This window comes from Amblyomma maculatum, chromosome 1 (genome assembly GCF_055883805.1).
Source record: "Amblyomma maculatum isolate TAMU_Amacu chromosome 1, ASM5588380v1, whole genome shotgun sequence".
In the NCBI taxonomy this organism is placed as follows: Eukaryota; Metazoa; Arthropoda; class Arachnida; order Ixodida; family Ixodidae; genus Amblyomma; species Amblyomma maculatum.
Genome location: NC_139344.1, coordinates 266025770 through 266051163, shown reverse-complemented (window position 1 = coordinate 266051163; position 25394 = coordinate 266025770). Strand labels below are relative to the sequence as shown.

Here is a 25394-nt window from a genome sequence, read left to right as displayed (position 1 = left end):
ATTGATCGGCAGCTTGTGTGATGTCACGAGACCAGATGGTATGACTGAGTTGCAATGAGCTGCCATCTCGGGCAGCTCCTTCCATATGGAAGGGTGAGATGAGAATCAAACACCGTCGAACACTGTGTGCTGCTGCTCTGAATGGCTAACCTATTTCATGACATGAGAACCATGTGGCCTCATACAAGTAATTCACACCAAGGAGTGTATACCTTAGAATATTACTAACTAATGACTGAGAGCATGACCTTAACTTTGACCTTGACCTAGACCACGAGTCAAATCAGTACTTTTAAGCACACTGTTATTTTCATAACCGAGTTAAGCATCTTTTTCTTTTTTTTGTCTGAAGTTGCTTAGCTAAGATGCGTAGTTTTCAGGTTGTGACCAAAATCAAAGCACTTGCCGCACGCAATAACTGCCACACACACGCAGGCCGACACACTGCCCCAAACCAGGTCGCTTTTGCGTGTGTATACAGTGATCTAAAATGATCAATGGTTGGTGCCAGTCAGACTTGCAGCCTGTTCTCGACAGCATCATATCTAGACACACTGACGTGCTGTATGGTGCTGCCTTTTGTTTTCCGACCCTCGAACGGCCGCACGACGACAGCTTTTGATAGATATCAGTGCATTACCACATGTGCTTCTGCTGCATACTGGCAGTCGCTTCTCTGAAAAAAGAGTAACCTAAGGCACTTGGAAATGCTGCGATGTTTCACTGCCAGTTTAGATAAGAAGTTTGTAGTTTTTGAATGTTTAGCAAAAATCTTTTGACCCCATTAGCCAAAAGATATTTAAAGGGTTACTCTTCTGGCCAAATCAGAAGAGAGCGTTATGCCAGCATAGGTCCTAGACCCATTTTTTTGTGCCTATTTAAAACAAGTTTCTTTACAAAATCACCAGTTGTTAACTCGTTTCTACTATAACAGAGTGAGATGAATCGAAAAAATGTTTTCAGTAGACGGCTAAAAAAAGGTGGACTCACCGATCGGATGGTCTCGGTGAGGAGTGGCTGGCCAATGGCGTCAGGGGGTCCCAGCCACTGGGTGTACAAGTCAAGCAGGAAGTGCAGGCACGAGCGCAGATCAAGCCCTGCAGCTGCCAGGCTGGCCTCACGCCGCAAACAGCCCACGCTGCCACCGGGTGGTGAGTACTGGCTTGATGAAGATGAAGATGATGAGGACAGGGGAGATGACGTGCTTGTCAGGTCAGCCCCTTCCGCCAGGCCCACAGCCACGCACATGTACTCCACTGAGACCTGCACAATTATTTGTACCAGTTCATTTGGCAAAAAAAAAGCTGTGGCCTCTGTTTGTGTGTGTCAGGTACGCCAACCTAAGCTTGAAATCTAAAACTTGGCAAAAGGTCCTCTTTTCCTCTAGTAGGGTTGTCTGAGTTGCTCTCTCTTTATCAACAAAATTCTAGTCACAAACTCTAATCACAATCAGCAATGAAACTATTTTATGATTTGTTTTTAACAATTTTTCTCAATTTGTTACATGTTTTCAGTGCCTTGTACACATGATGCAATCTCTTTTGTGCCATGACTCCATCAGTTGGTAATTTAGGTTTTGAAAAGCCAACCGGCATATATTTGCACAATGATTCCATGCTTATAATGTAATGTCTCAGGGTACCTAACAGGGTGTATAGCCTTTCAAATTCTCCGGCCTTTCCCTCTTTCCTCTCTCTATATATAAAAATTCCCTGACCACAGGAACCGTGAGAAAACATAGTGGCCGATGAAAATGCAAATGCAAAAATGCAAATAGATTTGCTCTTCTTGTTTGAGAGATCTCATTTCTTTCTAAAAGAAGTCTAGCTCCAAACTGTGACTTTTGAAGTAATTGTTGCTTCTTCTCTTTCAGGTCACTAAATATGAGTGGACACCCTTTCCCTTATTCTTTTGAGCATATGGCGTTTCCACTATGTGTGTGTATGAATGTCAAATTCTTCCTTCTGAGGCCCATAACAGTAATAAATATCGGCTGCAAATTCAACTGAACATTTTTGAGTAGGTAAATTATCAGAACAGGTTAATTTACATTTCCTCATCAATTACGATTTTCTAATACCTGTTGAGATTACATAAGGAGGGAGAAGAAATCGTGTGAAATTGGTACAATTCATACAAAGCATAACTATGTTCATAGGAAAAGTTTGACAGCTTGACTTTATGTTTACAAGTCAAGGACAGCTGCTGAAAATTGTCATGAAACCTTACAAGCTGCCCAGCATTTTATGTGGATAAAAATGTTCTTGTCATAGTTTAGACACCCAAAACGTGTGCAGAGTTTCCTTCTAGTGACTTGTGTAGTTAGATATCCTCTCAAAGGTTGAATGAGGTCAACTTGCTGAGAAACATAAGATGATGCATGCTCCCTTGCAACTCCTAATGGCACAGCTTTGACTGCTTCAAGCACAGCAGTCCTGATGGGACATGACACTCAACCTTTGTGTATTGGTTTCTCCGGCTGTAATCCCCTCTCCCCCTCCCACACACTAAAACAAAACTCTGGGCTAATTGACTACATTGATGAAGAGGTAATACAATAGCACAGTCATTGCCAATTTTGCTGAGTCACTCTTAGTCATCTTTAAATTTACTGAGTCATTCTTTGTCAGTGCATTGCCTTCAATGCCTTTGCAGTGAAGGCATCATACCATTTTGACAGCAGCAATGCCTCTTTCTTTCAAGGTTCCTTTCACAAAAAGTATACTTTTATGAACCTGTCATCACAGCTTGAACCACCGAGCAACTAGCCTTTAATTGTTTCACTTTCTGCACAGCCTATGCGATTGAGGCGGCCCAAGAGCAAGCTTTCCAGATGGATTTTAATACCATGCTAAGATGGCATGGTGCCTCACAAGAAACACTGAAAGTGCGTCATTTCCCCACATTACTGATCATGGTTTATGCCATCACATGCCAATGCAGCCACGTGCAGCAAACAGTCGCTGGCAAAGCAAGCTCAGGAATAATTAAAGGTCTTTTTGAGAAACCTTTGTACTGCACAAGATTCAACAAAGCTTCTGATAATGGTGATGGTCTGAATGATTAAGAACGATTAAGGGAGTTTGGCTTAGCTTCCTGAGTAATGCGATGATCAGGAGATTACAGTCTGCTAAGCTTCTGCAATTTCAAAGGCACGCTGGTCAAAGAGCCTCACAAGCAAAATTTCATGCACACATGACCTTCTCTGGCATATATACTGTCATGTGGTGGTGACAAGGCTGATGACAGCAAATGGGTCTGGGACTGCAATAATAAAGCAACTCTTTATTGGGCTGACTTGCACCCGCAAAACAACTAAGCAATTCGGCAGCGGCGATAACAGCAAGTGTGCTTGGCAGTGATCGAATTGTGAATGCCCGTTGCATTTGGCAGTGCTCAATTTAAAGAAGGTGCAGAAACATCTCGATAACCCAGCCAAGGGGTATTGGAAAAGTCCGGAATAATGCGAAAACAGTTGTGCTTGTCTGCGATAATTTCAGACTAAGTTCAGCACATCCCGCGCCACAAAGAAAGTGATAATGGGGTGTTTCTCAATATCGAGCATGAACAAACAAAGAACACAAGATCAGTCCATTCGCTACAATCACAGTGATAAGGCCACATGCTGGCGGTTGTTGAAAATAAAGGTTAGCGGCAATATGCTTTACCTCTGCTCAAAGGAACTCAACATACCACTCCGAATATACCCTCAATATAATATAATAGAATATAATACCAATATACCACCTATACGAAGGGGCCCTGAGTCTATGATGCCTCTATTTTATTTTGCCCTCATTGTGTTGTGGTGAAAAAGTATGTAAGCGTGCCGACTTCCACAGATGTAATTACTAGTGAGTTTTAGGCCAAGCTGAGTGCTTATACAAGAAGATACAAGACTTCGAATGTTCTTAAGCAGAACATACAAATGGAACACATGCCATAGAAAGTGTTAGGCATTAACTCCAAAAAAAATATTTCTCAGCATTTATGCATATCTCTCCGAGATCACTCATACGGTAAGTTTACTTCTATGTTGTGTTATTTCCAAGAGGTAGTGAGAACCTATACTTACAGAAGTTGAACAGCTGAACATGGCCTCTCCAGTTATTCTCTGCAGTTGGATCATAGACGCTTAGGCCAATATTCCCAAGCAGCTCATTGGCCACAAGTTCAAACACAGAATATCGATCGAATGCACTCAACGATATAGAAGGTGTGTTTTTATGTAAAGATTTTTTTTACAAGCGATTCCAGATCATCAAAGCACGAAATGCAGTAAAAAAAATTGCTTTAGGGGGGCTTCCTTGCTCACATTATACGAAGAGGCAACCTTTTCATGTATGTAATTGCCATCTCCAAATCCAACCTTGTATTACATGCAGGTTTTTATGGTAGCAAGCAAGGTATAACATAAAGGAATGCATTTTAATATGATCACAGAGGTAGGCATACCTGTCCAAGTGAGTATTCAGTGTGGCGACACATCTTCTCAATGTTGGAACGTCCCCAGGACATGCTGCCGCTACAACCAAATGAAAGAACGAATTACCATAAGCAATTCATAAGTCTCAAACTGGGAAGCAAGAATTTTTCAAGCAAGAATTTTCATACTTCAGCTTGAGCATCTTCAAAAGCGCTTCATGAACCGGAGTTCGAACAGCCTGCAGTCGTTTTCCACACCTGAAAGAAAAAGGTAATATAAATATATACTTTAGAGGTGTGACACAAAGGTAACAAGACTAAGTGTGTAGCTTGAAAAAAGTTGGAATTTTAATGACTGAGTGGGTTCCCACTGGTCAGACTGTTAATCAACACTACTACATTGAAGTACTAAAAAGACTTCATGAAAAAGTTAGGGAAAAAAAGGTCACAGTTGTGAAGTGATGGATGGATGTTGCATCAGGACAATGCACCCAAAACAAAAACATTACTGTGATGGAGCATCCTCCTTATTTACCTGGTTTGGCTCTATGCGACTTTTTTTTATTTCCTAAAGTTAAATCTTTCTTAAAGGGAAGCCATTTTACCTCAGTTGAAGAGGTTCAGGCGAAAAGGGCCTTCCAAAAACCTCGCTCCAGAACTGTTACCAGCAGTGGCAGCATCGAACGCAGAAATGTGCGAATGCTGATGGCGACTACATTGAAGGTGATAATGTCACAGAGAACTGATTCTTTGAGTACAATAATTTATTGGACCAGTCTCGTTTTTTTTTTGTCCCACCTCGTATATATATATATACTGTCATTAATGCAAAGGCAGACTTAAGAAAAGTTGACAACCACAACAATGATGGTTAATAATATATTATGATAATTAAAAATTAGGAGGACATTTAAGATCGGCCTGTGGTCCTCTCTAATCATACACATATTCATCAGCATGCAGTCGTAAGATACCACTTTACATGAGAGACCACACGACATGCATGTTAACCCCTGCTTGTTCCCAGGCCGTACAACTGTGATTTTTGCATGGCCTAGTCGACATTGTGTCGTGCTCGTAAGCCAAGGGTTGTGGCTTTGAATCCCACCCAATACCCAGAATATTTCTTTAAGTGAAATCAATTACAGTAAAACATTGCTGATATGTTTTTTGAAAATGTGGGGAAAAAACGTATTATCCAAAAAAATGTATGATCCAGACTGCCTGATTTTGAAAAAATGAATTGTTCTATAATCCACAAAGGCATTTTACTGACACTTTCACTTCACAATAATGTCGATTAGCATTTCTTGATGATTAAGGTATGAACAGCCCCTTTTTTTTAGTGCTAGCAGAATTCAATCTGCGTTTGCGTTTCTTAGTGCAGAAGAGGTGTCGCAACACATCCAGTCCAGCAATGGTGAGCAAGGTTTGCTTCCTTGTTGTTTCTGGATGTTTCACCTCCTTACACCACCACTGAACGCTGGAGAAGCCATCGTGATAGCCGACTGTTGCCGCGTGCTTGCCACCACAGTGAATAAGTGCTGCTGCTTTTTAGCTCTTCATGTCGCGCGCCCCAGGTTTGACCTGTTAACACACGTGCGGTTGATCTCTGAAAGCGTTAAATGACTGCAGTTATTCGAAATTTTGAGCATAAGAGCCGGGAAATCATGTTCTCCGAGAAGGTATTAACCTAGAGAAAAGTAGTGTAAGGGAATATTTACTGTTTGCAAGTTTGCATGCATAAACCAGGAAAAAAAAAAAAAAAAAAAAAAAAAAAAAAAAAAAAAATGTATCAATGTTTTATAGTACTTTATGAAGTTAAATTGTTTGAGACAACCGGTGCCCTTTAATTTGCATAGAGGCCCACAACTGTGTCAACTAGGGGTAAGTAACCTGGACAGCGACAAGGGCATGCAGGCGAATTGGCCCACGCACAGTGACGACAACCACATGGCTGGGAGTGTCAGCATTGCATCATGACTTTTTGACGGGTTAGTTGGTACATAATCTTGATTTTTATAGCGCTGAAGAAACACCACAGGAAGAAAGACACAAAGGCGCTTCTGTCCTTTTATGTCTTTCTTCCTGTGGTGTTTCTTCAGTGCTATAAAAATCAACATCATTGCATCATGTGTCACATTTTATTCACATTCCTTCCACAAGTGCCATCAGGTTTAATGAGAGCACTGCGGGGAGTTTGAAATTCTCGTGCGAGAGTCATGAGTCTGTGACATCATAACCCTGTTAACCAATTAGGATTTTTCGGCCACTGTCAACTAGCTGACAACGGCTATGGCGGTTTTTCTGCATCATGGGACCCTTACGTTATCATGCAAAATTCACACTAACAGCAGTACTGTGCTGAGCAAAACTGTGGATCATTTTTTTATTTATACCGGTATCTTTCGGCTGTAATGTAAAACCTGAACAAAATTAATTTAAGGTGTTTATATTCCTTATAAGGTTAACTACTACGTCAATAACTTCAAATACAAAAATATAATGATTTATAACCGGAACACTGCACGCCTATGATCTCTTTCATGTATAAAACAGCTGATGGGGCATTGTACTGACTACATAAAACCTTGATATACTAATCATGGTTGGTATACAAATTTCAGGATGATATGAATTTGTGAAATTCCCTGGTTGCAGTGCGTAGCTTTCAGTTGCAGAAATTCAGTTCTTGCGTGCGCCTATACTACCGTAAGATACAACTTAAATAAAAAACAAAAAGTTGCTAACTATGGGTTATGATATGTAGCACGTGCATTACTCTACTAAACAGCAAACGAAATCAGTTATGGAAATTCGCCATTACCAAAAAAGCTAGAGTCACAAACTTTTGAGCTGGTAAGAAGTATAATGCTTTTAGGTAACCAGAAACACTTTAAAAGCGAACTACTTTCTGTCAAGGAGGAATTGTGTGCGGCGGTTCTGCAGATCTGGGTTTTATGCGATTATAGATGATCCAGAGGTATATGACCGAGCGAGCTGTCACCACACCCTTGAGCACTATACACTGCTCGCATATCGCCAACACCGAGAGTGCCAGTTGTGCGGTGTGCACTGCAAGCAGTGAGGGGCAGCCTGTAGCCAGTTGTGCGCTACGGTGGCTTCATGGCTGTAAGTGGATTCCATCAGTTAAAAACAGATTTGCGTAATTGCATTTGCGGGGCTTTTGCATAAGGAATTTGTCTGTTTTTGAATTATACGAATTTAGGATGATAGGGAGCATTCGTAGCGGTGAGCAGCCCACGCATTGCGACCGCCAGTTACTGCACACAAGTAGCTGTGACTGCGTGGCTGTAAATACAATCCTTCAGCCGCAACTAAGTTTGCGTGAATGTATTTTCAATGCTAATGCATGCAAGTTTAATTTGTTTCGATGATACGAAATTTCAAAGGACTAGGATTTTTTTCATAACCCTGAGATTAATATCACCAAGATTCTACTGTATCCAAGATGTGCATAGGACAATGTGCAACAACTGACTTCTACCAACATGAGTGCCATGCGTAGCATGCAAATTCACTCTGCTAAGTTCACAGTATATTAGGAAATATGCCAGTGGTTTGTGGAATGCTATAACAGGTACAAGCATGAGTTGCTCAAGAGCTACCAGTAGGGACAAACATTCCCATGTGGAAACTTACGCTCAAAAATAGCAATGAACGCTTGCAAGCATTACTAATGTCAGTCGGAGAGGACCGAGAACTGGACACCGGTCCAACAAATCTGAAGAATTGTTTCTCACTGCTATTTGCTGTACATGGCAATATCTTACCCAGTGCACTGGCTTCACTCAACAAAGCTTTCTTCAATTGTAACCACGGCTACGTTTAACAGGTGCTTTCATGTTAATGCCAACAATATATGCGGTTTAACGTCCCAAAGTGACATCGGCTATGAGATATGACACCGAGTTTTTAATTCCGACCACCTGGGGTTCTTTAGCATGCACAGACACAGCATAGCAGATGGGCACCTTGCATTTCGCCTCCATAGAAATGGAGCCACTGCAGCCGGGTTCGCACCTGTGCTGTTGAGCTCAGACATTGGGTGCACTAACCACTGAGCCATCGCGATGCAGGAGTGGTAATGTGAAATGTGTCCATTGTAGTCAGTGGAATTGCTACTGATAAATGCTGAAATCAAAAGCCTGCAACTGAAAAGAAAAACGAAAGGTAATGGCTCACCGAGTGTGGACAAAGGCAAAAGGCTTGTCTCGTGGCTGGTGCAGCAAAGTGCTGCTATGGGGGTTGCCTGGCTGGGGTAACTGTAATGACTGCAGCAAAAGGCTGGTGATGCAGCGCACTGCTAGGCACTGCACGGCCACTCGTTCCTGTTCATCCTGAAAAGGAATCCAGAGTTGGCTGACATTCCAATGATCCTGCCCCCTTTCCAAATGAAGGTCCAACTTCAATCAATACGTAATCTGAGTGCACTGTTTTGCTTGTCTGTTGCAGCTGTTGAGTTATGGCGATGCTATTAACACCGGTCATAATATGCACATTTCAGTACCTAACAGTACTTTAATTTGCTCGAGAACTAAAATCACGGTACTGATGGTGTCGAGATACAGTGGTCGTCCTTTGCAGCAGATATGACTTCAACTGGAGAGCGTTTGATGATTGAATAAACAACAAATGCACTGAAAATTGTGTCCAATAGGAAAAATATGTTATGTCGCGCTGCATAACTTTATATTAAGTCAACGAATCAGACACGTTTGCTTTGCGCAAAGGTACTGCAAACTAAGTGCCACAAAAAGCACCGACAGAGGCACTAGTTACTAATTTGCATCAAAGAATTTCGCAACCTACGAACAGCCTTCCTTGGCTATGCAGCTAAAGTTAAGCAGGAAAGAACTGAAAACCCTCGCCAGCCACTCTGGAGCTGGAGAGAAAGGGGCAGCCAAAAAGTGGGCTCACGAGAAATGAACAATAGTTAGGGGTGCATGGTGGCAAAGGAACGCCTTCTTCCCCTGTCTGCTTTTGGTCCGTTTGTTCCTCATTCTATTTCTGTAAGATGTCCAAATGGTTTTAGCCATAAAAGAGACATCAATTTTAGAGAAAATGTGTTACAGCGACCAGAAAACCATGAAAAGCCATCTTCGGCGACACAGTGACGTGCTCATATAGGCTGTTTTGATTGGTCCCTCTGCATGCTGTCACTGGCCGAGAGAAATGGGAAGGAGAAAGACTGGGAAAATAAAGTTGAGGGCAACTTTTGGTTTTCTTGTATTTTTAAATTACTTTCTTTAATAACTCCCATTCCATGCATCGATTCCTGCAATTCTTTTTGAGTAGGTATCTGCGAAAAAAAGAATTAATCTAAAAAGCATAGCAGACGAGCGTTGCGAGGCCCCTTTACTAAAGCCGAACATCTCTGTACAGCAAAACTGTCTCAAGCATCAAGTTTTCGCTCTTCTGGTCACTGGTTTGAGTCCAAATTGCAAATTACGAGCACTGCGACGGAGAACAACAACGAGAGAGTAATGACAAGGACAGGCGCAATCATGTACCAACTAGCTCAACTTTCCGTATTACTGGTTTGAGTTCTCTCATATTGAACATGTTCTAGCGTAACTCAGACAGGTTTAGGAACGGACTGATTTTGAGTTTCCTTGCAAGGTTTACCCTTTAAAAAAATTTGCTCCTAAAAACTTGTAAAGTACTGTGCTAACCAACCTATGCTTAGAAGTTCAACTTAGTGAATTCTAAGCTTTACCGTGCTCACTTTAAGAAGTTGAAAGCACAACTCAGGCTTCCCGGCACGCTTTGCTGAAATTTACAATGAAAACATGCGAGTGTAGAAAGAAGGATGACAGATTTGGCTCAAGAAGAATGCTTTGAGTTTGTGCGACATGCACAAGGTGCAGATGCCCACAAAAGTTTTCGGAATATGGAAATTACAAAAAGGCTTTATTTCATGACAGTCTAAGCATGCAGACACAAACTGAAAACTATACTTTGAAGTTCCCTGCAGAACCTACACAATGCCCCCCTCAAAGTATTGCTGCACCTCTAGGATGCAACAAAATTTACATTTTTCTTGGTTTTGTTGCTGCAAAAACTTTTGTGGATATCTTTACTTTCAATATAGAGCAATACATATATACTAATAAACGAATTGATGTGATGATGCTTCGGTTCCTTCTCAGCAAAAGAATACTGAAATTAAGGACTTAAATATAGAAATTATGCAGCACTCAGCCTTACAACTATGTGTTAATGCAAGTGGATTTTACAAGTTTAAACAAAGAGTACCTCAGCTGACTCCTGTTCAGAAGACGGAGATGTGTTCAGAACACCCAGAAGCGCCATCCACGTTTCTTCAAACTGCTGCCGTGAAATCCAACCTGCAAACATAAAAAGCTGTGTGCACCATCCGCTAACCACATGGCAGAAAACCCAAGGCATACATCTATTACCAAGATACATTGAAATGCCAGTAGGAAGATATAAAAAATATAAATGCTTTTCTGCATATGAGTGAATGAACAAAACTTGACTGTTGAGCGAGATACTGCGAGCTGAAGTCCCAAGACTCGATTAAAGACTGTCTCAACCTTTGCACCAGTGCTTTCCGACCCTCTAGGCATGAGCTGGTCAGCATCCTATCCCATTGCTGAACTGTGGGGTTCTTGATAATCTCTAGTCACTGGTTTCCTTGGCATGTGAACACCTTATGATACAGACAGACATGCACAGACAGGCCCTTGGCAGTGCCACTACACCCCAAAATGATATCGCAAAGGGGGTGTTCAAATTCTGTATCAGATTGTTCCCTGCTACACAGAGGACATGAACGGGCACTACAGTAAACATTTGCCATCCAGGGTGTGGGGGGTCTGCCAGGGAGTGATGGAGCAATCCATGTTTAGACATCAAATGTCAAGCATGTCAGCATGTCAGGCAACTAATTGTGCAGTCCTTAAGCCCCTGTGATTGCAGCCAACAATAAAGAGGGTGTTTCCTGTACATTACTACACATATATATGTAAGCTTCTGCAAATTCATCTCATAGCTGCGACAGTGCATGCCACTATATAAGTAAGAAGAAGAAGAAGAAGCAAGAATAAAATGTGAATGCTTGTGTTTAGAATTTACCTACTATTGTGAGCACTTATTATTTATAATGCAACTACGACTAATCCCAAGAACTTAGTGCTATGTGTGCTATGTACAGTAAATTCAAGCACATTTCAAGCACAAAAGGGTGCACGACTAAACAAAATGGTAGTGCTCACTAATGAAAGTCATGGAGTATTCAATGTACATACCAACCTACACCTTATTACAACTCCTCACTATCTGTGTGCTAAGAAATAATAATGGCTTAGGAGGTCAGTACTGGATAAGCATGCATTTGTTCCAAGAGACCAAATTCACAAAAATATTCATATCATTAGTCTCAGAAAGCACGTACAGTAGCACAGTAAATGTGGTTTTCTTTTCAATGAGATCAAACAGCATACCTTTCAATACAGTCAAACCTGGATATATCAGAACTGGATATTTTAAATTTTGGTTATACTGAACTCATGGAACATCCCCTTGAAAATCCCATGTAAAAGTACAGGAAAGTTGTCGTATATTGAACTCTAATTCCATTGGTTGTTAGATATGTCGAACACCGCACCACGCACTGGAAGGTGAGCATTCCCAAAAACTATCGCATCACCCTCGGCCATCTGCCACATGACGTTTTCATGCCACGTGCGGAAGGAAAGAGAGAGAACCGGTTTGGCAACGGCCAGTCTAGAGCAGCGCCACGCCCTTTCCCCAAAGGCGCATGCGCGCATCTGTAGTGATCGTTTGCCGCGTGACAGCATGTGACGTTTGAAAGCCATGTGCGAGATGGAACAAGAGGGAACCGGTTTGGCAACAGCCGGTACGGAGCAGATGCAGCCAATGCAGCCACGGTGTTGGGGAGAGGAGAAACAATGCGAAAGAGCAAAGCGCAGGAGTATGCCCACTCTTTCCTTCCATGAGCGTGCGGGAGCATGGAGGAAGGAAATATTCTGGAGAGTTTTCTCTCTTCCCTTCCTCCCTCCTTCCGGTCTTCGTTCGCAGCAGCATACACTACGCATGCACCAACAAACCAGCCCACCATGTGGCAGACAGAATGTCGGACCACTGTGTGTCGGACGCTTTCTCCAGTGTGTGTTGTGAATTCTGTGTGCGGCGGGGAACGTGCGTCATGTGTCGTCATCGAAAGGACGCATCGAAATCAACAAAAGCACGCGATCAGCTGCGATCATGATGCCGGCTTTTAGCACCGTTCGCTTCAAGCGGCATTTGCTGTTGTCACGCGTTCCAATGATTTTGTGGCAGTGAGCGCACCCGCCCCAAGCGCGGCGTGATAAATCGAACCCAGATTGTGCAATCAAGCCACCACAAGCTCTCTGCCAAGTTCACTCCCTGCCACCGCAGGAGCTAACGTCAAAAGTATGGTTAAAAGATAAACACGCAGTGACATTATCGCTGCACAGCGTCTTGGTGTGCGGCCAATAAATGAGCTGTGGTCTGTAATGACGTGAAATAGTGAGACGCACCACCGACTCTAACATTTCTTTTTTCAAATTTTCGGCGGCAATATAGAGAGAGGGTGGGCTCATTATTCGAGTGGGTTGATTACGCGACAAATACAGTATCATTGTTCACGATTGCAAGCGACTTCTTAAGCTGATTTCTGTATATCGAATTACTGATGTATTATACGATGACAGACATACACAGGCATGAAATGTCACAGCACCATTTCCTGAAATGCCTGTGACTGGCTGAGACTTGCAACCTGCAGTTGAATGTAAAAAACTGGTCAGTGAACAATTGTACCAATAAGGTCATTTTTCAACTCTGTGACCAGTGGAGTGACTAAAACAAATCAGTTACATGACCTTCATGAATCACCAGTGTGAACGAGTCTTTAGGCCGACACTATTTCTACAGTTTGCATGCACTGTATAACAAAAGCCATGCTAGCTTACACAAGGAGGGGAGCTTTTTCATGCCAGATCACAGGTGGAACATACCCAGTAGGTTCACACGATAGATGTACTCCTGCAGCAGGTCTCGGTCCAGCAAGAAGTCGGCTGGTGGTGGTGGGACAAGCGTGTGCCACTCGCCACTTACGTGGGGAACCCAATTCAACTGCCACATAATGGGCGGTGTGCGTACAAAGCTGTTCACCAATGGCAGGCGGGCCACACCTGAGGACAATCACAGCATGGGACAAACAAAGATAACCCTTCGCATTCCTGCAATGTTCTGTTACTCATTTTTGCAGATGCCGCATGTGCTATGCTTTAGGGCTATAGCACACAAAACCTGCATGCATGCTTTGCAAGATAGAGTGCTCAAACAGAACCGTAAGTAGCGGAGGAAGCTACCATGCAGCATTTCAGAGATCAACGGCAGATGCCAAGTCTACAAGTGGGGACTGTCGTTCTTTACGTTTTGCTCACTCAAGCATGCTCTTCTGCAACAAACAAGGGAATGACCTGTTAAGCAAGACTGATTGTACCTGCTAATGCACCCTATAACAGCACAGATTTTCAGTGTGCACCTTTTGCCACAGAGAAACGAATCAAGTAATGAAAAAAACCATTATGTTTAAACACCTCTGCCTACATAAGACCAGCTATTATTGAAGCCTGTGTTACGTTTTTGCAACATTATAGAATGAAAGTGGCTCATAAAAAGCACCACCAGCAAACTAACAGAGCTTACGGGACAAAAAATTGTTGTGGTCCTTGCTGAATCCAAACGAAGCAAAAGCTTCATTAGACTTGTTATGTTTCTTGTTACTCATCACCATCAATACTATCATCATTATGAACTAAACACACTGTCATTGTCATCACTACCACTACCAATATTCCCGTCACCAACTACAGCATCACTAACTGCATCGTCTTTGTCATTGCTACTATCATCCTCACATTAGCAAGAATTACTACCTGTTTCTCATGAACCTGGCATGAAGTAGTAGCTTGTGCGCTCCCGGTGGAGACAGTGTTTTTTCGTTTTTTTAAGGGTCAGTACAGTCTTTGCTTATAGCCATACTTTGTACTTTGGCTCATTGACGGTCAAACGTAAGTCGTCGCTGACTTTGGCCCGAGGTGGGGTAGTGAAGCTTTCGCTTCGAAACTTGCTACTTTACACTAGCTGTCAGTACAGTGATCAAATATGAACCTACCTTTGATCACCCTATGCAAGGTAGTTCTGATAAAGATGGGGATATGAGCTTCTTTTCCAGAACGTTCCAGCCAGCCCACAAGCTCAGCAACATGAACACAGGCCTGTTGTACGTGCATGTACTCTGCACATAAAGAGGAAGACAGATTTACAAGAAAGACAAGATATGTAATTGACTCATGTTACAAACGAGTGACCAATGTTAAATCATAATTTACATAATTCTATGATATAATTTAGACCTTTTTGTACTGCACCACAGGCAATTGATCAATATCATTGATAGTCTTCAATACTAACCAATGAAATGACTAACGTTTTTGGACAAGCAGCATCATAAATGCATAACTCGAAAACTGCTGTAGTCGGTTGTTTTTATTCACATTCCTTGCTTTGTCTAACACGTTTTTTTTCCGCCATAAAATCAGAAACCGACTACTGATTCTAGTCTTGCTCATGTAAAAGACATTGATTGAAATCTGTGGAAAATTTTGTTCCTGAGATAGAAGTACATAAACCACCAAAAACTCTGTTTCGAAAAGAAAAAAAAAAAATGGAGGTAAAGCCTGCGAAAACTTTCATTTTTCTGCTCGATATAACCATGAAAATGGATGCAAAAAGCCTTTTTTAATTCGCAAACGCCAAAGTGTAGTATATTTTCAGATTTATTTTTCTGGTATAATCTGAGGTTACAAAATATAACAATGGTAAATTTTTTTAACAAAACAGTCCCACCTTATCTAAATAAAGCAGAGGGAGTCATGTAATAGTAACAGTATTACATTTTCTTTTGTAGCTTGATACCTTGCTTACAATTCTTTAGATAACTGTATTTAGTGGAAAGAAGTCTAATATCAATGTGTGATTTTTTAATGCACACATGACAGGGGTGCTTCATGAATGCTGCTGAGAAGCACTGTAATACCCGTGTCACACAGGCACTGTAAAGGCATTTGAATAAAAAGACACCTCCCCAAAAGGAGTTTCATCCGCAGACACACGACAAAGTTCAATCGCCTTTCCAGAAGCGGTCTTTTCCGAAACCGGAGATCGCCGATCTCTTTTACGGCTGGAAAGGCGTAGCCTCCACATTAGTGGACACCAGTGATTATCATCTAGTAAAGAAAGGAAGCAGCAGTTTATTTTTGTGTCACGATTACACAGTACAAAAAGGATATTTATGCTTCGCAGAAGGTTAACTAGGCACAATATTGCACTTTTTCTACAGCACTCTCGTGTGCAGTTTGAAGATATCACGTGATGATGCTAACCGCCGATGCGGATGCGTGACATCGTTTTTTAAATTTACAGTTTGTGAACATACTGTAGCTAAATTTACTATAAACAACGTGTAATAACACACGCATTTGATTTATATGTCGCAATACGTCGGTTTATTGGGTTTATTCTGAGTGGTTTTGTTTCAAGATGTAGCGCCACGCTTCCGATAGCTCCTCCGAAGGAAACGCTAAAAAGAGATCGCCAGCGCCGCGTGTCTGCGATGCAACTCCTTTTGAATACAAGTCTTTTAACTCGCTAAAAGACCACTTAGGTAAAAGAGTTTTTGCTTGCTCGTGTGACATGGGTATAAGGTGGCCATGAGGTACTGTCGGTGCTTCCTTACCATAGTGTAAGAATATATTTGTGTGCTGACACTACGACACTGGGCAACGAGCAAGCAGTGTTTCAATTAACAGGAGAATTCTACTACTTCAGACACGTTAGGAGATAAGGAACGTCGTACAAATTTGACCGAACATTGCTGAGATTGCAAGTGCTGGCCGCGACTGAATGAGGTTAAGATTCTTGGCCGGGGCAGCAACACAGTGGTGCGCGAAATATTTGAGTCTTTTTTGATAAAAAAAGCGCACAGTTGTGTCAGCGATACGTCTATCGCCTTATACAGAAGCGAGTCTGCCTTGTTGAATTCTGTTTTGTAGGGTATGACGGTGGTTCACATTTATCAGGCATGTTGTCGGTCTTTTCGCTGCGCATGCGCCTATATGTTTTATATTTAGAGGTTAAACTTCTGAATAAACTAGTTGTTAGTTTGCGCTCGTCTTGTCATTGCCTTTATTTTTTGTGTTGTCCTTTTTGTGCATAGCCTTGATGGCTTTACATGATCCTAGCCAACTAGCCCGACAACAACTCTTGTTCAGACATAAGGAGCCAACTAAATAGCTCTGCTTAATTCCATTTAGTCACTTTCATGTTCGATGAAGAGATCTGTAATTATTTTCTCCCAGACAAAAAAAAAAAAAAAAAAAAAAAAAAAAAAAAAAAAAAAAAAAGGGGAACTTCAAGCTATGAGAAAGTGAAATAATTTGCATAATACATGCACTAATGAATAAGCTGACAAAATCTAATTTTCAACAAACTTTCAATATTTTTAGAATAGAGCTATGAGTACACCAGTAGGTGCTGATTTATTCTTGTAACTGCTAAAATCCACAGTACTTCTTTAAAGAAAAATAAAGCAAGCCAATAGCCAGTATTAGGACTTCCACACCATCATCCTACATATGCCCTACATGTTGGTGCAATAAGGTCAAAACTTGATTTCACAAAACACAATTTAATAAAAGTCCCAATTCAACGAAGATATCAAGATTCAAACTCAGACAACCACAGGGTCCAATGCTTTGGCTAACTTAAAATAACAAAAACCAAATCCGTGACGTGTCCAGATTTAATGAATCTTTCCTTAAAAAAAACAAAGGTGAATAAAGTTAATTTCTGGTCTATTTTTGTAGAGAACAGCCAAACATTTATTGAGTGTGAGCCAATGGTAACAGTGCAGACCACCTTCCTCCCACTTTTACCAAACTGTGCCATGCAAAACAAGAATTCAATTCACCAGATGGCGGGGGAAGTGGTGGATGCCTTTTATCTGCTTCGGCAGTTCACCGGAACACACAAGGGAACGAAAGACCCTTCACAGGAGTCTATGCGGTTGTCTCTTATAAAGCGCATGTATGCAAAGATCACCAACTTCTTTGCTGGGAGATAAATTTGTAGTCCCCTGGAGCCCTTTCTGTTGAGGTAAAAATTCTTGCTGTTTCTTTTCATAATGTTTAATGGTGTCGGTTGTTTCCGCGGGCCGTAATTTCATTTTCGGTGCAAATACGCTTTGCCAATATGATGCCGTGGTAACTTTCTGAATGTAGCAACACAATATAATTGAATGCATCAAATTCAGTGATCGATAAATGCCTCACTCAATTTAACGAAGTTCCCAATTTAACAAAATAATTCATGGCCCTGTTTTACTGAAGAATAAGATGACAACCAATTTATCAGGCATCGTTGTTTTCATGCGGGACATGCACGCTCTTTTATACTTTTATTATTCTCAGGCTACTGCGCCGAAACAGATTTTCTTCAGCAGCAAAATAATTAATGGCCCTCCTTAACTTTGCTAAATCGAGTTTTCACTGTATCTACGCCAGTTAAAAAGTTAAAATTAAGACCTAATTTGTTCACAACCAACAAAGAACCAAAACCTAAGAAAAGTCATTCTCGTGAAATGACAGTTTCTATCTGTTTCATTAGTGTAGTTTCATGTGTCAAGCATTACCATTTATAATATTACTACAGACAGGAACTTGATGTTCATGTCAAAATTCATGGTTCCAAATTTCTGTGGTATTCACCTGGAGAGCTGTCCTTTGGCTTTCGAGGAGCCACTTTTACTGGGAAGCTTTTCCATCCTTTTACTGAAACAGTAAAGTCAGAAAAAATCAGACTCTCACCAGCAACCACAAAGCAAGAAAAAGTCACTAGAAGCAGCAGCTGTAAACCTCATTTAGAATGCACTCACAGCGACTGACAAGGTGGTAGATGGCTGTTGTGATGGAACAGACCCAAGTCACGTGCTTCTGGAGGCCAATAAGAGATGACAGGCTTGGGCTGCTCAGCACAGCATCCAGTGCTTGCAGAAACTCCTCCAAGTGGTTGCAAGAAAAGCAGTCGGGAGTCTCCGTCATCCACCGTATAGCCTACAAGATGAGATGCGTGAGTCTGCCTTTCCTACAAAATGGCTAGTGCTTGATTTCGTTACACTTATATTTATTACAATATGCAGGTGAAAAACAAAACAAAACTGCTAACTTTCTTAGTATTTATTAACTGAAAATGTACTACTTGAAGAGGCCGTCCACCAAGGAGAAGAAGAGCAAATGATTCTGATTAACAATAGATCGCCTATTATTCACCAGAAAAATTTTTTTGACCTACCGTATCTAGCACTACAGATTACAGCTGTGCACAGGCCCGGGCCGGCCCGAAAGCCTGTACCTCGGGCCGCTCGGAAGCCCTCTACCTCGGACTTGGGCCGGACCGGGCCTGACACCCTGATCATAACACATGAAACTTATGCGAAAGCGCGAATATGGCCGTAGTGCGATAAGCGTCTTGAATGTACAATATTTTCCTGCGTCCTCCCCATGTGATAGCTTCCGAGTTCTCTGCGTCGACCCGCTTTTCCTCCCTACTTCTTCGCCACGAAAGGATCTTTGGTAGATGTCAGTGACCGAGCAGAGGGGCTGCTTGTGGGCTACTTTCAAGTTTCGCATCTCCGCTTTAGTAACACCGGCACTGATATTTATGTAAAAGGCACACGGTGAACTAGGCGAGGCCACAAGTTGTAGCACCGAAAGAAATTTGGGTGCTACCGGGTTCATTATCCAGGAGCGCTGCCAATGCCTCAATTCAATGCATAACTTCTTGTTTTTGCACAATAACTTATTTGTGCGTGCTGTGTCTCATATGTTTAGTAAATTTGTCGTCATTTCAAGCGTGAGAACTCGACATTTCAAGGTCTTGGATACACTTGTCAACTTGAAATTGTTTTCTTCTTTTTCATCTCTTCAACTGCAATTATAGAATGACGGGCCGGGCCGGGCTAGTCACTTTCAGAGTTGAGCCGGGTCTGCAGCATCGGGCCCGGGCCGGGCTTGGGCTCAAAATTTCAGCCCGTGCACACCTCTACTAGAGATATTGAGGACTAAAAACAGTTTCCGCATTTTTCTCTGAAATCATGCACCGGTACCGTGTTCTACCCACAAAAGCACCTTCAGGCTATCAATAGAGGAGAGAGTGGAAAGGGAGATGCGCCACAGTCTCCTGCTGGGCTGGGCGAGCACCCTGCTTTCTTTGCTGTGCCACAGGTGAACCAATGACAGTGCTCCACTGCTGATGCACTAGACGATGTCATGTGCAGAAAAACAGGCCAGGACCCTGCACTGCGACAGCAGGAGTTTTGAAAATGACTCGTAAATTATCAGATTTGCATTTGAGGTCTTCTCCGGACCCATTATAGTGCAATTTATGTGATGAGAACAGACAGAAAGAAGGACACAGGACTGACGCTAAACTGTTTTGAGGGCAAGCACTCAAAAGTTCCTCTGTGAACTGCCTTTCAGGACCTTTTAAATGAAGCACAGCAAGGGTAGCTATTGATTCAAATAATGAGGACGACAAAGCTGAGCATTCCCCACCCAATGGGGCAACTGAATACCTGCATCTTTTGTTTACTCGGGTGTATAACATTTTTGTACCATCTCAAGAGTCTATTCAACTGCATGCATTGTGTCACCGTTTTGAGTTTTCTGCACCACTTTCTTTAAAAACACCAAGAGCACACTAGCCTTCAAGGCTGCAAGGAGTAAGTCTACAAGAATCAAAGGCCTACATTAAGCAACAAAATCCAAGATATTATCGTAGAGCAGGAACTGAGAGTACTGAAAAAGGAAGGGAAAAAAAGCTTGCTACCAGATGAGCACAGGCAATGTTCACCTTCTCACAAATCATTCACATTTTGGAATCAGCATCCCTCACTTCTATTTTTCAGAAAAACAAACAAACAAAAAGTAATTACAAAATTAAACCCTTTGCTGATGACTTTAGCACAACAACAACTCTTCCTCTAGCGCCCATTTCAATCATAAGACATGACACTCACCTCAGCGCAGAGCACAGCAAACCTAGCCACATCCTCGAGGCTGTCAATAGGCATGTCTGCAGCCAGTGCTGCTAGGCCATCCATGTAAGTGGCCAAGGGTGGCGCCAGCCGACATATTGTATCCCACACCTGCATTACAATTGCTCTGTTACCTTCTAAAGCCTAGAGGTCTGACCCACAGACATGCACTGGTAAATTTTCCAATTAAGGACCCACAAAATTAGCCCTTCAAATTTGCTGGTTTGGGCCTTCAAAATTTGGGGCTGAAGGAGTGACATAAGCTAAGCACTATTACAGTTGCCAACTCATTTTTCAGACCTTCAAAGGAGACCAAAAACGTCTGAAAAATCAAACCTCATAAATTAACATTAGTACTTCAATTCCTACAGTAAAATCTCGGTGATACGAATCCGACTGATACAAATTTCTGGATCATACAAATTCGCTAAATTTTCCAGCCAGAGTGCATCGTGTACAATGTGCAAAATTTTGCATGTTCCGAACACTCTCCCGCGTCACTACCGATGATATGAATGTGCTAACTGCTACCGCAACCTTGAACACTACACACAACCTGCACATCATTGACTCCACGGTCGCCAGCCGTGCTGTATGTACGCATCACGAGCAGCTTGCGGTGGCGTGTGGCCCGCACCTCGCCGACGTCGCGATTGTCTGTTGGCCTCATGCCCTGAGAAGTTTTCAGCGGCGCGCCGCCCACAAACTGTAGACGTCACAACTACAGAAGTTGGCAGCAGCGTATGTTGGCGCACACAGATCGCACATCGTCGGCTCCGCAAGCAGTCTGCAGCGCTGCGCGGCCTGCATGTCGCCATTTCCTGTTATGCTGTACGCGCTGCGAGAGGTGTGCAGAGGCGGGCAGACCACACATCGCCGGCATAGTGATCGTTTTTCACGCTGCGAAAAGCTTGCAGCGGTGCGCGGCCGGTCCACGGGGTGGGTGCGCACGTGCCGCTCATCGTAGACTTCATGACCGCTAGTCGCGCTATACACATCGTGAGCAGTGTATTACGAGCTAGGTGACACTTCTCACCACTCCGTTAAAAAAGGGATGCTGATAATTATCTATCTATCGGTCTGTGGCGCCACTCAGCAGGCACATCGCCATCTCTTGTCGTGCTGCGTGCGCCCCGAGCTGTGACTGTGCCACCGTAACAAACTTTCTCGGCTGTAGACACATCTGCGCGGCTGCCTTTCCCATGCTTCTGCATACTTATTTTCTTTCGGTTTGATGATATAAATTTTTTTGCGACTCCGTGCGATTCGTATCACCAAGGTTCTACTGTAATAGCCAATGTTGTGGAAGAAGCGGTCAGCAGTCTTGGGCACACTCTAAAGCCTCACATGACTCAAACTCTTGCTGCGAATCCTGTGCACTGACAATGCATGGCAATTGCTTTGATGAGCTCGGTGTTTGATGGCTCTATTGTCGCTGGCATGTTGTGGACGGAAGCATAGATTAGGAAAAAGTCCAGATGGGAAAGTTAACTTCCAACCCCTATGGGAATTGTGCAGCACCTCTTATATGGAAGACCAAAATGAAAAGTTGATGATGGTGAGAAAGAAAGGAAAGGACAGGTAAACAGTTGAACGAAGTGCTTAACTGGCACTGGCTTTTATAATCAGGCCTAGCAGCCAGAGCTGAAAACCAACCCTGAAACCATCAACCCATTAATGTATACATTATGTGGCGGCTTGTGTATAATGAGAGGCATTTTGCCTGTCACCAAAACCCGTTCTGATGGCTTATGATAGAACAGTCGGGGCTACAGTGACTCTTTTGGTAGGCGCAAGCTCCTCACTTCAGACAGTGTGATCATATTTTCCTAAAAAATATGATCGCACTGTTTGAAGTGAGGAGCCTAGGAAGCCACACGCCTCCCATGAAATTCCTTGCACTTCTCCGCATTTTCCAAATGAAAAGAAATTACAAAAAAATATAAAAAAAAAGAGACAGAGTTCCAAGAACTGTGACCACTATATTTAAATTTACACAGCAAAAAACTTCTGAAAGAGGTACAAAACTTACAATGCTGCAACAATGTGTGTGCTACGTGCCAACGCATGAAGGATGTCAGAAAGAGGTCCTTCTAGCTTGAATTCTGATTTATTTGATCAAGTTTTCCACCTCCCACGAAGCTTGACGTAAAGTGGTCCCATGATGAACATTACATGGCAGCATGGCTGCCGGTGGGAGTGCTGAAGTGTGTGCAAATGAGGTCCAAAAAACCAAAATATATGCTGGCTCTATAGGGTATGTTTTGGTGCTACGAAAGAGTCAATAATCACGCATGTCCAAAAAATCACGTGCCTAAAATTTTGGTCAGTGGCTGCATCTGAAGTAACAGTGAAGCTGGTCAATCCACCAGCATGGCACTGCTTGCGTTGCCTCACACTCACAGGAACTTACTGTCTAAGCAAGGCAGCCTGTGGTGCATCCGCGGTCCAGGCAAAGGCTGGTCATTTTACAAGTTTTCGGTCGCCTAAATCAAGGCACTGTTTGCACAAGACAACTTCCAGCAGCAACTAAACAACAAAGTAAGCATTGGTATTAGTGGAATACTATACTATTAGCTTCCATTTATTTCACTTCTCTTGATAAATGCCCTCTGAAATTAATGAATCCTATTGCGATGGCCTGATGGTACAGAACCTGTCTTACATGTAGAAAGTAATAGATTCGAACCTTGGTACCACTTGAGACCCGTAAGTTCTCTAGGGGTACAGCAGCTCAAGAATAACAGCTTGAGGGGTGAGTTGGTGCTGCATAATAGCCAGAAATGCGGCGCAACGAATACAAACACATAAATAGAAAACACAACACAGGCGCACGCTACCAACTTTAATATGAAAATGAACATGCACTTCCTCTTCAACACTTAGCCACAAATTCCTCTTCCACACCCAAGTACATCTCCTTCGCACACCTCTTCTTTGCCAAGCAGATGTCTAGCCAGCAATAAAAGTTAGCAGCACAATCATCCCAGTACAACACTCACATCGTCCAAGCATGACCGTCACAAATTCCACCACATAGAGACACACTTATATATACAAAAGACACAACATAGACACCACACAGACACAACATTATGTGTGGCAGCCGCAGATGTATGGTGGCTTTTTCTAGTGCGTGTCTATGTGGTGAAATTTGTGACTCTCATGCTTGGACGATGTGAATGTTGTATTGGGACGATTGTGCTGCTAACTTTTAATGTTGGCTAGACATCTGCTTGGCAAAGAGGTGTGCGAAGATGTACTTGGGTGTAGAAGAGGATGTTGTGGCTGAGTGTTGAAGAGGAAGTGCATGTTCAGTTTCATATTACAGTTGGTAGTGTGCGCCTGTGTTGTGTTTTCTATTTACGTGTTAGTGTTCGTTGCGCCGCATTTCTAGGTACTAAGCAACTCAAGACACATACTCGGCTTTCTCAAGGGTGATGTACTTGGGAAAGATGCCAGCTAGACTACGATTAAAACAGTGAAAACAACTGCAAGAAGTTATTAGCCAGGAAAGAAAGGCACAAAAAGCCCTGTCTGTAAAATATGTGCCTCCTCTAGTGCGTTACTTTGTCATGCAAAGCCACTTTGCCTAACTAAGCATTCCACTCAGTTTGATGGTAGTGGAAGTGGCACAGTGAAAAGGCGACCCACCTGCACATCCTCCAGCAGTGCGATAAGCCGAGCCTGATGTCGTGCCTCACGGGGGCACTCAGCCACAGCAGTAGCCAGGAAAGGGTGGTGTGGCTGTGGCAACTCAGCCACAAGGCGCCGTGTTTGGCCTAGCACACATGATCGTGCTGCCCGATACAGTGCAGACTCGCCTGTGCTGGAGCGCTGGGCACCTAGTTGCAGGCTTGCACACACCACTGACGGCCCCACGTCCTGCCACAACACAGGCTCAGTGTGATGCTACTACAGCTACAAAGTGCACAAATATAATGCAGTCATATTTGTCCAGTGTGCGCCACTGGTGCATTGCAAGGTAAGAAAAATGTGACTTCTGCCCGCAGTTCAAGAACATGCAAATGCAGACATGAGTGTAGTGTCCCTCAAACCCAGTAGCTGCTGCAAGGTTGTGGCAATCTTAACTGCTCCATGCTTGCAAAGGACAAACATTTACATATACTACTGCGCTGCCGTTGTCATGGAGACATCTGAGCAGCATCATTTATCCTCGCCCATGGCGAGGATAAATGATAGAAGTGATGAGGTTGAAAATTTATTCGTCATATCCGATATTCGTTATAAAAATTCGCGCCCAAATTCCTGTAAATAAGTTTGCTAATAAAACGAAATAAAATGCGCACTAATATGGGCAACACAAAGGTTCACACAATTTTTTCATTAAAAGCTTGGTGTAAACATGAAATCTCTCTTTTCATTCCGTGTTGGAGAGCAAAAATGAATACTAAGAAGGGATGTTGCCTCTGCGCACAATTTGCGCAAAGGAGCCAATGGACTCGAGGTAGTGTAACGGCGTACAGGGGTCGGTCACAGTGGCAGAGGCATGGCAGGGGCTCACACATGATTAGGCAATAGTGATGACATGCCAGTCACATATCTGTCAGCCATTGCATGACCGGACTCTAGCAGCAGCAACGGCAACGATGCTTGAATCCGGCTATGGGCGTTCATGACCTCAGAGATCATTGCGCGCGGAGGTGTGATCTTGGAGGCCATGAGACATTGGTGTTAGTTTTTGTCGCCAGCAGTAGATGACGCGGCACGCGAACACGCGGGAGATTTAGTTTTTGTTGCTGCCACTAAATGA

General features: G+C 42.9%; 1 protein-coding gene across 2 annotated transcripts in view; it reads right to left on the bottom strand.

The window, feature by feature from the left end:
* htt (huntingtin) overlaps window positions 1-25394 on the bottom strand; it is a 144627-nt gene that overhangs the window by 27305 nt on the left and 91928 nt on the right. For both annotated transcript variants that reach the window (XM_084591124.1, XM_084591125.1), the window contains exons 40-50: window positions 24275-24505; window positions 20603-20731; window positions 18461-18638; window positions 18294-18356; window positions 14642-14764; window positions 13476-13652; window positions 10705-10796; window positions 8632-8786; window positions 4615-4683; window positions 4456-4525; window positions 991-1263 (exon numbers count right to left, since the gene is read on the bottom strand). In XM_084591124.1, the coding sequence (XP_084447250.1) occupies window positions 991-1263; window positions 4456-4525; window positions 4615-4683; window positions 8632-8786; window positions 10705-10796; window positions 13476-13652; window positions 14642-14764; window positions 18294-18356; window positions 18461-18638; window positions 20603-20731; window positions 24275-24505 (1560 nt within the window). The remainder of the gene's footprint in view (window positions 1-990; window positions 1264-4455; window positions 4526-4614; window positions 4684-8631; window positions 8787-10704; window positions 10797-13475; window positions 13653-14641; window positions 14765-18293; window positions 18357-18460; window positions 18639-20602; window positions 20732-24274; window positions 24506-25394) is intronic.